Raw genomic sequence first — 13,898 nt, 5'->3', positions numbered from 1 at the left:
CAGGGACTCTTCTTGTTAAAACACATCTCTGATGTGGTTTATCAGAGACGTGGCTAGTTAAAACGCGTCTCTAATGAACCACACCAGAGACGCAGCTAGTTAAAACGAGTCTCTAATAACAATTTACAAAAACAAAAAAAAAAGAAATCTAGATCCACGGTGTACATTTCTAAATTCACAATGCATCAATACCAGTCTTTTCAGGAAAATTAATCAGATTGTCAACACTGCAACTATGTTTCTTATCTGCAACTATGTACACCTAAAATAGGGTGCCGAAAACTCATCTTAGGACAGAAGATTTGCAGGTACTACAAAAGTAGGTGGACACTAGCTTGGTAGTACTGAAGCAGGTGGATACTGAATATTGACTGCTAGTGAATAAAGCGATCTGCTGCTGCTAGTTTTCTCACGAATTACAGCTACGGATTATGATTTGCAGGTACTTCTAAAGCAGATGCACTGCTCTTCCTCGTCTACTCCTACCACGCGGCAGCAGCTACTGAATATTAAGCAGTGAATGACCTTTCGTGTTCTCATGTTCTTCAAATGATGGGAGCAGACAAGAGGCTCCTAGTATCTCCAGCTATGTGGGAGGTTATACAGAATCAGACCCACCAGCAGCACCACAGCACCAATGATGAAAGACGTGCCTAGCTCTGCGCCATGAGGGATGTAGGGCAAAGGAAGCGAAAGGATGTAGATTGATATTGGCACTACAGCAGAAAACGAACATGACTCAGCATGGTCGTGAATAAATTCATTTTATCTAGTGTGTACCACCCAGTGGCACCACAACCAATGACCATGAAAAATTGGAGAAAAGCAAGGTGCCAGAAAAGGAACCTGCTGAAGTTGATGTAAGGGAAGCAACAAGGGCAGATGACATCTTCACCAAATTGAGGAGTGAGATCGAATGCCATACCTACCACTATAAACAGCAAAGGCAGGAATGCAATCTATAAAGACAGTAGAGATCAACATGTGCATACAGATACATGTAAGTTATAAAGAAATATTCCAACAACAAGATATCCTTAAATAACTATCATAAATCACAAACATAACATAGACAAGTCCGTGTTTTCAAGTTTATCAGTCCACACAAGTCTTACACATTACATTTTGTTACTGAGCTAGCCAAAGTGTACATGTTGTACTACAACAATATATAAATTAAATGAAAATATCCAATTACGTGAAAGAACCATTACCAATGGAACTTTCCCCAATATTTAAGAAGCACTCAGCACCACCATTTAGGTAACCAGGAAGCTCAGCAAACTTGATTCCCCTCAAGTTAGAAAGAAATGGAAGAAGAAGAAAGACAAAAAGGGCCTGCAAAAGAATATAACAAAATATATGTTTTTAAATCCAGGTTCAAATACATGATGATGCAGTGAAGCATTGAGCAAGTAATTCTAGACCAATTTTATCCAATTCATAAGGTCACCTGAAATCCAGATCCAAATGAATTAACCACAAAGATGTCTGGACGCATCCCCTGTGCAAATATTTCATAAACACAGTATTTTTATGAATGGTGATTTGACCATGAGGTAATAAATCAAATCACTGACTAATCAACAGAACGAAGTGTCAAAAATATGCCTCGATCCCTGAAACACGATCATTAAAAAAACCAAAATGATAGATGAAAGAAAGAACCTTAAGACGTTCTGCACCATCTATGAAAACAGCCTCCTGTCATACGAAATGTACCAATTCTCAGCACCAGCAGCAAAAGGAACAACATGAGACAACTTAAGCAGCCATACCTTCAGAATAGACGCACCAGCTTGAAATGCTGACGATGTGATCATCAGTGCTGGCCAAATTAACTGGACTTCAGATAGAAATTGCCCCTCATTTGCTCCACTAAAATATCCAAGTTTTGTGATAGCCATAGCCAAATCAATCATAATTTACAAACATGGCAATAACCACTTTGAAGAATCAATAGGATACAATAACTATTATGTGGAAAACTATAGCTGATAGCAGTGAAAGACCCAAATGCACGTATACAACTTTTCCTCCAAAAATATGTTATGCCACAAGACCAGAAAAATAAAGCAGAGTTTTCAAATGGCATACCTTGCACCAGCGAGAATCACACCAGAAGTTACTAGGAGGCGACCAATTATTTGTCTCGCAGAGTACGTCCTTCCCAAGAGCAGGGCAGAGAAGATAAGCTGCCACACTAGAAATGACTGCAGCATAAATTCATAATTACGCAGCTATTTTCAACACAATTCATTGACCGTACGGATATAAAAAACTGAAGGTACAGTTGCATTAGGTTCTAAACATGCATAGCACGGAAGGATTCACAAAAACAAATGAGGCAAAAGAACTACGCACATAGCTGAAAAAATGTACGAGGATGGGAACGACGAATGCCTGCAGAGGCTGCTTCTCTGAACAAGGGATTGGGGGCTCGGATCTGAGAGGGAGAGAGAGAGGAATCACCTGGGGTCGGGACGCTGCCCCTCGGCCGCTCGGGCCGCGCAGTTATACGGCTGCGGCTCTGCATCCCTGCACGCCTGCGAAGCCCAGCGCAGCGCGCGGGCTGGGGGCACCTAGCGGATTGCCCTCGGCCAAGCCGCCGCCCGCCGCGAAGGGCCTCCTTCGCCTCCTGCGGAGGAAATGAGGAGGAGGCATCACCGCATCAGTGGGGAGGAGGCGTTCCCCTCGCCGACGCATCAAGCAGTCCAGTCGAGAAATTGGGCACGAATTGGGGGATTAAGGGTTTGAGATGGAATGGGAGAAGCGACAAACGAATTGGGGGACCAAACACACCAATTGTTGGCTGCCGGCTGCTCACGCGATTCGATTCCTCGCCGCCGGCTGCGCACCTTTTGATTCGAAACCCTAGGTTTTGGATCAGGGCTTCACGGGAGTAAGTACTAAGCTCGGATGAAGAAATGATTTAGGATCCGGAGAGGAGAGAGGCGGGTGAGGTTCGAGCGGTAGGAATGAGGGAGGCGGGTGAGGCTTGGGCGGAGGATCTCGTCACCGTAGTTGAGATGAGAGAGAGGGACTGAGGGAGAGAGGCGACGTAGACGAGGAGACAGGAGAGGATGCGAGGGCGTTACATTCAACTGAGCTTTATTGTTTTTTCGGGTCCGAGAAGCGAATATAGACGCGGATGTGTTACCCACGTCTCTGATGTACATATTATCAGTGACGCGTCTGAAGTATTGTCGTCTGAGGGGGTGTTTAGTTGATGAAAATTTTTGGTACAAAGGTCACATCAAATGTTTGACCAGATGTCGAAAGAGATTTCCGGGCACTAATTAAAAACTAATTTCAGAACTTGCTTGGAAACCGCGAGACAAATCTTTTGAGGTCTTTGACCGCATCATTAGCACATGTGGTTACTGTAGCACTTATGGCTAATCATGCACTAATTAGACTCAAAAGATTCGTCTCATCGTGTACATATAAACTGTGCAATTTATCTTATTTTTTAACTACATTTAATACTCCATACATGTGTCTAAAGATGAGGCAAAAAATTTTGGATGAAAATTTTTGGTAACTAAAAGGGCTCTGAGTTATCATGGTTCCATTTGTTAGTGACGCGTTTTATCAAGACATGTCACTAATATATCTGCTAACAGAGCGTGGTAAAACTATCTGTGACGTGTTGTATCTTTAACAGTCTTTGATAATGTATTAGTGACGCGTTTTATTTTAACGTCACTGGTACAAGTGTCTCCTTTGTCTATTTTTTACATAGTGACAGTGGGGGCAGATTTGTTGATCTTGTGCCCACAAGTGACGGTCACATATGGGCGATTATTACTCATTCGCAGTCAAACAGTAGATCACTGACTGACTGATGCTGGCCACACTAGTTTGTATGAAGTGCATATGCATATATAAACCAACATGGAGCACTGAGCATGCACACATGCTTTGGATGATGTCTATGATGGAATTTGGGCTATGCCCATGAACAATTTCAGAAATTCCAAATAAATCTTAAAGGCTCATAGTGCATGAGGAAGTGAGCTAGTGTGCAAACCTTTAGTCCCACCTTGCTCGTTGAAGTAGAATATGACCAACTTAAATATGGAGGTTGTATTCACCTCTCCAAGCTATGTGTGTGGGGAGAGAAGGGGAGCTCCACGCGCTCGCTCGCCTCGCCTCGCCTCGCCTGGCGGGGCGGGGCGAAATATGTGGGTGCACACGCGTGAATGGTCCGCTCGCTGTTGCGCCGCCTTCGTAGTTGCTCCATCCTGAGCGCCGGCGTGCCCCGGCGAACAGGAGAGCAGGTCTCCGGAACCGCTCGCTCTTGTGATCCTGCACCGAGAGAGGACGAATCAGGTTTTTGGGAAGCGCCAAGCGTGACTGCTCATCTTCTTCGCCACGGCTCGTCCTCCGTCCAAGTCTGGTGTTGCGGCGTACCATCGTCTGCAGCGCCGGTTGCTGCGATCCGTTAGAAGGACCGTCTTTGTCTCGTCTGCGTCGTTTGTCTTCCCGGTGGCTCCCGCTCAGTACGTATCTCATTATCAGATCTATTTCATAATCATGTTTATGATGTACGTACTGTCTAGTATGTTAGAATCATGCATACTAAGTTTAATTCTCGTCATGTTAAATCTAGTTTGGAATTTAAACTTACAGTTGTCTATTTTTCCAACAATCCAAAAACCTGATTATAGACAATCTGTTGATTTAACAATGGCTAGTTTCGCTGAGTCACTGAGGCCAGAAAAGTTTACTGGCGTGAACTTTAAGATCTGGAAGTCTAAGGTTCGCCTCTGGTTTACTGCTATGCACATCTGGGACATGAGACTTGGCAAGCCTGTGGGTGTACTTACTGCTGAAAAGCAGAAGAAGTACAATGAGGCCAATAATCTCTTTGTCGGATGTATCATTAGCAATCTGTCAGACAGATTAGTCCGTGTGTACATTGATGAGACAGAGACGAAGACGCTGTGGGATGCTCTGGTTGCAAAGTATGATGCAACAGATGCGGACAATGAACTGTACCTCATGGAGAGTTTCCATGACTACAGGATGGTGAATAACCGTTCTGTGGTGGAACAGGTGCATGAGGTGCAGTGCATTGTCAAGGATCTTGATCTCCTTAAGTGTTCTATTCCCGACAAGTTTGTGGCTAGATGCATTATTGCAAAGTTGCCTTCCCAGTGGAGAAACTTCGCCACAACTCTGAAACACAAGAGACAGGAGAAATCAGTTGAAAATCTGATAGCGACTCTTGATGTTGAGGAGAAGGCTCGGAAGAAGGACGTGCCTGAGAAAGGAGATCAAGGTCAGTCCAGCGCCAACCTGGTCCAGAAGTTCCCACGTGGCAAGAACAAAGGGAATAACAAGCCTTACAAGACCACTACCTTCAAGAAGAAGAAGAACAAGGCATTGGAAAAGTGCTATGCATGTGATAAGCTTGGACACTTCTCCAAGGAGTGCCTAGATCGGGCAGACCGCAGGGCCAAGAAAGCAAGTGAGTCCAAGGATGTCAACATGGTGACCATGAGCATCACTGGAGATGGGTAAGGTAATTTACCTATAGTTCTTTCAATTTTTCAATCCACGAGTTGGTGGCTTGATACGGGTGCTAATGTTCATGTGTGTGCTGACATCTCCATGTTTTCTTCTTACCAGACCATTCGGGACTTCTCCGTGCTGATGGGGAACGGGTCACATGCTTCTGTTCATGGTGTTGGCACGGTAGATCTGAAGTTTACTTCGGGGAAGATCATGCAGCTGAGGAATGTGCAGCATGTGCCCACTATCAACAAGAATCTGGTCAGCGGGTCAGTCCTATGCAAGGACGGGTTTAAGGTAGTGTTAGAGTCCAATAAATTTGTCATGTCGAAACATGGACAATTCGTTGGTAAAGGCTATGATTGCAGAGGCTTGTTCCGCTTTTCTCTTGCTGAATTCTATAATAAGTCGGTGAACCATATTTGTGGCAACGTTAGTGATGATGCGAGTGTTTGGCATTCACATTTGTGTCATGTTAATTTTGGTTTGATGTCTCAGCTTTCCAGCATGTGTTTAATTCCGAAATCACCATTGTCAAAGGTTCTAAGTGCCATAGCTGTGTGCAATCAAAACAACCTCGGAAGCCTCACAAGGCTGCTGAGGAGAGACACTTGGCACCTCTAGAACTCATACATTCTGATCTATGTGAGATGAATGGTGTGTTGACAAAAGGTGGAGAGAGATACTTCATGATATTAATTTATGATGCGACTAGATTTTGCTATGTTTATTTGTTCCGAACTAAGGACGAAGCGTTAGACTACTTTAAAATCTATAAAGCCAAGGTTGAGAATCAACTAGAGAGAAAAATCAAGCGTCTAAGGTCAGATCATGGTGGTGAGTATTTTCCCAAAATATTTGATGAATTCTGTGAGGAGCATGGAATTATTCATGGGAGGACGCCTCCCTATTCTCCCGAATCAAATGGGATTGCCGAGCGGAAAAACCGCACGGTGACTGACTTGGTTAACTCCATGTTAGACACAGCTGGTCTTTCTAGGGCATGGTGGGGGGAGGCTGTATTGACTTTGTGTCATGTCCTGAATAAAGTTCCAAACAAGAATCAAGATCAAACTCCATATGAGATGTGGAATGGGAGAAAACCATCACTTTTCTATCTGCGCACGTGGGGGTGTTTAGCGAAAGTTAATGTGCCTATTCCAAAGAAGCGCAAGTTGTGACCTAAGATAGTGGATTGTGTCTTTCTAGGATATGCTCAGAGGAGCATTGCTTATAGATTTTTAGTGGTTTCTGAGGTACCAGATGTGCATGTTGATACTATTATGGAATCTCGTGATGCAACATGTTTTGAGAATATTTTTCCTATGAAAGATATGTATAGGAGTTTTAGATTTTCGACAGAGATAACTCCTCAACCAGCTGCACCTATCGAGTCTTCTGAACAATCCGATGAGCACGAGCACGTCCTAGAGAAGGATGACAGTGAAGCTCCTAGAAGGAGCAAGAGATAAAGGATTGCAAAATCCTTTGGTGATGATTTCACTGTGTACCTTATGGACAATACACCCACTTCCATTGCAGAGGCATATACATCTCCAGATGCAGATGATTGAAAAGAAGCTGTCCAAAGTGAGATGGACTCAATTCTTTTTAATGGGACATGGGAGCTCACTGAACAACCATATGGTTGCAAACCAGTAGGGTGTAAGTGGATATTCAAGAAGAAGCTTAAGCCTAACGGTACTATTGACAAGTACAAGGCTCAGCTTGTTGCTAAAGGGTACACACAAAAGAAAGGCGAGGACTTCTTTGATACTTACTCACCTGTCGCTAGATTGACCACTATTCGAGCACTACTTTCCTTGGCTGTCTCATATGGTCTTATCATTCATTAGATGAATGTTAAGACAACTTTCCTAAATGGAGAGTTGGATGAGGAGATCTACATGGATCAGCCTGATGGATTTATAGTGAAAGGTCAAGAAAACAAGGTGTGTAAGCTCTTGAAGTCTTTGTATGGCTTGAAACAAGCACCAAAGCAATGGCATGAGAATTTCGACAGAACTTTAACTTCTGCGGGCTTTGTCATTAATGAGGCTGATAGATGTGTGTACTATCGCTATGGTGGGGTGGAGGAGTTATATTATGCTTGTATGTGGACGACATACTGATCTTTGGCACAAACATTGATGTGATCAATAAGGTCAAGTCCTTTCTATCAAAGAGCTTTGATATGAAGGATCTGGGAGAAGCTGATGTTATCCTGAACATCAAGCTTATTAAGGTTGAGAATGGGATTACTCTTTCACAATCCCATTATGTGGAAAAGGTCTTGAGCCGCTTTGGCTATATTGACAGCAAGCCTTCTTCAACACCTTATGACCCCTGTGTGATGTTGAGAAAGAACAGAAAAATTGCCAAAGATCAACTGAGATATTTGCAGATTATTGGTTCACTCATGTACTTAGCTAGCGCAACGAGACCCGACATATCTTTTGCTATGAGCAAATTGAGCAGGTTCATGTCAAACCCGGGTACTGATCATTGGCATGCACTTGAAAGGGTTATGCGCTATCTAGTAGGTACTATGAGTTATGGGATTCACTATTCTGGGCACCCTGATGTGCTTGAGGGATATAGTGATTCGAACTAGATATCTGACGCTGATGAGCTATATGCCACGAGTGGGTACGTGTTTACCCTTGAAGGTGGTGCGATATCATGGAGGTCTTGCAAACAAACCATTTTGACGCGGTCAACCATGGAAGCAGAACTTACTGCTTTGGATATAGCCACTGTTGAGGCAAAGTGGCTGCGTGAGCACTTGATGGACTTGCTTGTGGTTGAGAAACCAATGCCGTCTATCCTTATGAACTGTGACAATCAAACAGTGATAGTCAAAGTGAACAGTGCTAAGGATAATGCAAAGTCATCAAGACATGTTAAAAGATTATTGAAATCCGTCAGGAAGTTGAGAAACTCCGGAGTAATAAGTGTAACTTATATTCAAACAGATAAAAACCTAGCAGATAGCTTTACAAAAGGATTATCACGAAATATGATAGATAGTGCATCAAGGGAGATGGGTATGAGACCCGTATAAGTTGTCACAGTGGTAACCCAACCTATGTGATCGGAGATCCCGTGAATTAGGAGTTGGGAAGAACAAGCTGTTGGTGAACTAAGGAGAGTAATGATTAGACCCTCTCTGAGTGAAGATGCAATACTCTCAGTTGCTGTAAGGCAGGTTGGCTATGTGCCTTAATGTGTTTCTGTTGGCTCTGATCAGCAAAGATGCTATCGTACAGAGTATTCTTGAAGGAACACGCCTATATGAGTCTGACTGTCTAACGTCGCAGTCTGTGAGATTTGGGTGATCTCTAGTAAATTCATGAAGAGACCAGGGAGTACGACTTATATGCTCCAACCGCGGAGCAGGCTACTAGCTGTCGTGTACTGGTTCAGGCTTTGAGTGAATCTTGTTCGCACAAAACTTGCAATTCAAGGCTTAGTCCTTTGTTCAAGTTGTGAATGAGTGTAGCTTGAAGCTCTAAGCGAGAGTTCAACTTAACAGTCCTTGCTGAAACACTGGTATATAAACAGTAGTGAGAGACAGGCAAAATCTCTGATGGGTATTTGAGATCTGGTGGGGGATTGATGGAATTTGGGCTAGGCCCATGAACAATTTCAAAAATTCCAAATAAATCTCAAAGGCCCATAGTGCATGAAGAAGTGAGCTAGTGTGCAAACTTTTAGTCCCACTGTCGCCACTAGGAGTGATTAGTTCCTACCAACGGCGCCTCGAAGATGCCATGTGGTATGTCTTAACGTTTACAGAAGGATCCGCAAGCGCACGGATATACCGTTGTAGCATTTCACCCGGAAGTATTCAGGGTATCGTTATTTATATTTTTCCCAAGGGATGGCTAGGTTGTGTAAAGTGTATTTACTTAGTTGCATAACCATGACACATATGAGCAAGATGAAGACCACTGACTATACAAGGGTAAGTGATAAATGAAGGATAATCAGGGGTAATGTGACACACACAGAACAGCCAACTCTCATGAATAAAGAATAAACAAGCAATCCTAAGGTTAGTGGGAGCTTAGGCAAAGATTCCTAGTATACTATTCATGTTAGCAGATAAGTTATGTTAGCCACATTGCTTAGAACTACAGGTGCCGGGAAATTAGGGACATCGAGGAGAATGACCCGCACTGGAGAACATCCAGTTCTGTTTCATCTTTGCATGAACTCCTACACCATACCCGAACGTCGGGGAGTACGCTAACCGAAAAGCAGCTTCCCGGCGGACCGACAGGGCTGTCACCACCAGGGTTTAATTTACCGATCGGACCGGCCAAACCGCCGGGGTCCGGTACCGGTATACCGGTCCGGTTTGACCGCAAACCGATCAAATTCAAAATCAAATTCAAAATTGCGTATTCAATCGGTTCCTACCGGCTTACTGGTCGGTTTGACCGGTTTACCGGCCGGTTTGACTGGTAACCGGTCAAATTCAAATTTTTTTATTTTTTTGTTTAAATTCAAATGCCCGCAAAGTATACTAAATAAATGTTTGTATAACATATTTAGCCTAAATGAACCCTCCAACCCTCTTTTGTACTACTTTTACATTATATTTGTATACTTTTGTATGCACGTTTTTTTTGTTTAACTTCAAATCCCCGCAAACTATACTAAATGAATGATTTTTTGAGAAAATTTGACACCATTAGATTCGTCGCACCTTAAAGTATTTTTAGGAATTTTTTTGGGAATTTTTCATTTTTTGAATTCAAATTTGAATTTTGAATTTGGGCCTGGTTTGGTACCGGCCCAAACCAGAACCGGGCCGGACCGGTTTGACCAATAAACGGTCAAACCCGACCGGTTCTCACCGGTTTGGTAAACCCTGGTCACCACCTGCGGTCTACCCTAGTCACACCGTGGAGCACCGTCATATCCGAAGGATCCCGCATACCCGGACACCATGCCCGCATATGAGGTCACCACCCTAGCACCCCCGGGTCCCCCACCCTTCGGATGGACAGGTAAGATGCTAAGGCAAGCCCGAAAGCACAACGAACCGATATCCTTACCTAGATCATCTGGTCTAAGCATGCAACTACTATAACTTGGGTAAACACTGATCAAGGCTAAGCAAGCTACGAACATAGCAAGATAACCAAGAACGAACTCTGAATGAATAGCATAAAGAAAGTCGGAATACGAAGCCATACCAGAGGCCTAGGATTGCTCGCCGACCCCGAGGATGACTAGATTCGCGAAGAAGATGAAGTACTAGCCTAGCTCCACTACCCTAAGGAGTACAAGTCACAAGAGAGTGTAGAGAGAGAGAGGCTTCCAAGTGGTGTGTGTGGTGAGAGTGGTAGGAGGCCCCTTTTATAGCTTGAGAGTCAGTTCCCGCCATCTCTAAACATGGAAACATGCCAAACCGCCATTGGGAGGTTAAGATCAAGCTTCCCGCCAAAAATCAGCGGGAGAGGCAGACAGGTGGGGTCGGCCGACCCCCCCCCCCTTGGCGCCATTTCCCACCGACCTTCTCTGCTACACTGCCTGGTGGGTCCTGATATCAGATGGTCGGTGCTGGGGCTTGGTTGGTCGGTTTGTTCTGGTTTGTGGGCCTCCTTTGCTCATGTTGCGCAGGACACGATCGTCTGTGACTTCTGTCTGTGTATTCGTCATGTTTTCGTCTTATTCCGGACTTGTGCTCCTGAAATCATAAATTCTCGAAAATAACTGTGGAGCTAGGTTAGTGATACAAATATGCGAGTAAGAGGTATAGTTTTTCTTCTTAAATGAGTGTAGTTGACGGTCATATTTCACACTTAATGACCGTCAACAACACCCCCAAGCTAGCCTTTTGCTCGTCCCTGAGCAAAACAAGGCGCTCGTTGTTGATCAGGAGTTGCTACAATGTTGAATTTCCAACTTATACTTAGGCACAACCAAATGCTTCTTACCTTGATTCTGAATAAGTTGGCATTTTGTTCTTACCTCTTATCCTATTCCTGTGGAGCTTTTAGTTTTACCTCATCTTTGGCGGTTGAGAGTCAGAACGGTATCGTAGAGTGCTCATATTTCTTTCTCTTCAGCTCAACCGTCAATCCGGAGGTTTTGTAGGGTTTTTCAAAAGAAATTTATAAAGTTCCTCGGATGATCTCTCAGATCGCTCAATGTGTATGATTCCTTACCAAGGTTTTTTATTCTGCCTTTCTTCCTCAACCTATCTCTAATGGCTGTTTTTGTGGAGCTGTAGGTATGGAGGATTTGAAGGCATACCTGCTTCTCATATTTTGCTAAGTCAAAGATCGGATCCAGAGGAGAAACAAGTCATAAACCTTGATCAAGATGTGCAAGTGTGTGGATATTTTTGGTGGATGGTGTATGAACTCCTTTGTATGCACCATCTCTCTCTTTTTCTTTCTTTTTGGATAAAGGGCTATCTTTTCTTTTTTTTTTGACATGTCGAAGTATGTGGCATACCTTCTTTGGGTATGCATCTTTTATTATTATTTTTTTGACATGCTAAAGCATGTGGCACATCTTCTTTGGGTATGCATCTTTTATTTTCTTTTTGCATAGCCCCATATCTTTGATGTATTTTTGAGAGAGAGGTGTCATACATGGACACAGAGTTTTATTTTGTGGATGGATGGAATTTTGCTTACTTCTTAGTGTAGAAGCATAGCATGTGGTGGAAATATGTACGTGATGTTGATCATGGGAGTATGAAATGAATCTCACTAAGGGTCACACCAATTTGACAAAACTCAATGAGACAGCAAGTTGCATATGTGGAAGGTTTTGCAATGAAAATCAACATATGGCTTTGGATATGAATTTCATATCATCGAGGAACTTTTATTATTATTTTTGTGTTTTCAAAATTAAATACTCCGGATGTCAAGTATCACATAAGAGAAGATCATAGCAACTCTATTTAACCATATCATAGCTCACAACAACTTAGATTTGGATCATGCTTTTCGCTACCCACAAGTTTCAAGTATAAGGTTTGAACATTTTTAAGCCACCAAACCCAAAACTAGGTAGAACATAAAGTTGTAACTAAGCATATGAAGGAAATTAACAGAGCAACTATTCATCATCTCAACAAGAAAAAACTTACACCATGCTTACTACACATATTAAAGGAAAATATTTTTGGTGTTTTCTAAGTTTTGCAAATTTTTATTTGTTTTTAGTTATGCAAATTTTTATGGATTTTCTGATTTTGCAAATTTTTATGGGTTTCATGCAAGGTTATGAAAGCAGTAAAGAGAAATGATACAAGTTACCTCTCGTGGGGGTCGTCCCCCAAGCGCTTCAGGCTCACTACGGCTGATCGGGGTTGAAACCCGTCCAGCGGCAGTATGCCCTCCACTCCTCCTGTCGCTGCAACTGTGAATACTCCATGTCGTGGAGTCTTTTGCCAGTGTGACGCTGCCATGCTTGGGTACTGTCGATGTGTTGATTCAGCGTCTCTTGTATGTTGTCGCCCTGCACCCGCAGCTCACCTAGCTGCTGGGTGATGGCACCAAAACCTCGGGATGAAGACGTCCGTCTGATGATGTTCGGGGCTCCACCGGAGCTGGAACTGGTGGACCGGCGGCCTGGTGCCTGCCGTGTCCACTCCTCAGTGCTGGCACTGTGCCATGACGAACCACCGGCCTCATGTTGATATGAGTGATGTGGCTGCTGAGGCGGTGGTGTCGGCTCTGCTTCCCTTCTAGTCCTGCTTCTTGTCATCCTGCCAGGCAAACCAGAATATCTATGCCTACGACCCCCTTCTCATGGAACGAGAGGGATGGTTAGCGAATGTCAATTATACAAATGGAACTCTGCATTGGGCAGCGGAATCTCATTTGTATAGCCCATGTAAAAGAAAATCAAAGAGTCATTTGGGCCTTTCTTAAGTGTGTGACCTTGGATCAAATAGTCCTCGTTGATATACGCATGGTCGCCCTCAATGAAAGGAATAAAATTCCCCTCTAAGGCACCGATACGTGTAGCGATACGAGTAATCAAAGAAGTACACTCAATAGGACCCGTCATCTTGAAATTCGAAAGCCATTGCTTAACCAAAGCTTGCGCGGGGGAGATTTTGATCTTGTTGACCATGGCATAAAGAATGAGCAACTCATCGTTGCGCACAGGTCGGACATCATCTCTTGGAAAGAGAGTGATGGTCAACCACTTGTGCATCAACTGAAGAGTTGGATTATGAATATCGCTGCACCGAGGTGCAAACTTGCCATGAACAACTTGACCCGAAATCTGGCCCCAAAACTCATGACGATTAAAACCTCGGCAAGCTTGGTCGAGAGAAATAGGCCAGCGTTTGTTGAAATCGAGGTGGCCGGCAAAAGTTTTCCAAGAAAGCAAAT

The 13,898-nt window shown here is 43.6% G+C and overlaps 1 protein-coding gene across 3 annotated transcripts; it reads right to left on the bottom strand.

Annotated features, from left to right (window-relative positions):
* Window positions 1–218: 218 nt before the first annotated feature.
* Window positions 219–3,087, bottom strand: LOC120655290 (protein CLT2, chloroplastic-like). 3 transcript variants are annotated; one of them, XM_039933044.1, is made up of 9 exons: window positions 2,803–3,087; window positions 2,473–2,638; window positions 2,098–2,203; window positions 1,779–1,878; window positions 1,669–1,704; window positions 1,454–1,504; window positions 1,215–1,338; window positions 847–931; window positions 219–716 (listed from the first exon to the last, which is right to left on the bottom strand). In XM_039933044.1, exons 2-9 carry the CDS (start codon window positions 2,534–2,536, stop codon window positions 599–601), a joined length of 684 nt encoding a protein of 227 aa, XP_039788978.1. In that variant the 5' UTR covers window positions 2,537–2,638; window positions 2,803–3,087; the 3' UTR covers window positions 219–598. The 3 variants fall into 3 exon arrangements, with proteins under 3 accessions (XP_039788978.1, XP_039788977.1, XP_039788979.1); XM_039933043.1 differs by having other exon boundaries at window positions 2,473–3,087; XM_039933045.1 differs by having other exon boundaries at window positions 1,779–2,213; window positions 2,473–3,084.
* Between the last annotated feature and the right edge of the window lie 10,811 nt (window positions 3,088–13,898).

This window comes from Panicum virgatum, chromosome 1N (genome assembly GCF_016808335.1).
Source record: "Panicum virgatum strain AP13 chromosome 1N, P.virgatum_v5, whole genome shotgun sequence".
NCBI lineage: Eukaryota > Viridiplantae > Streptophyta > Magnoliopsida > Poales > Poaceae > Panicum > Panicum virgatum.
Note: the sequence above shows the minus strand (reverse complement) of the source record. Positions and strands in the feature narration are given on the sequence as shown.

What these genes read in the sequence shown, in the direction of transcription:
- LOC120655290 (XM_039933043.1), bottom strand. Translation starts at nt 2,536, where the DNA reads ATGCAGAGCCGCAGCCGTATAACTGCGCGGCCCGAGCGGCCGAGGGGC. An exon ending in ATGGTGCAGAACGTCTTAAG is followed by an intron (nt 1,505 to 1,668) that starts GTTCTTTCTTTC and finishes ATATTTGCACAG; the next exon opens with GGGATGCGTCCAGACATCTT. An exon ending in CCTTACATCAACTTCAGCAG is followed by an intron (nt 717 to 846) that starts GTTCCTTTTCTG and finishes TTTCTGCTGTAG; the next exon opens with TGCCAATATCAATCTACATC.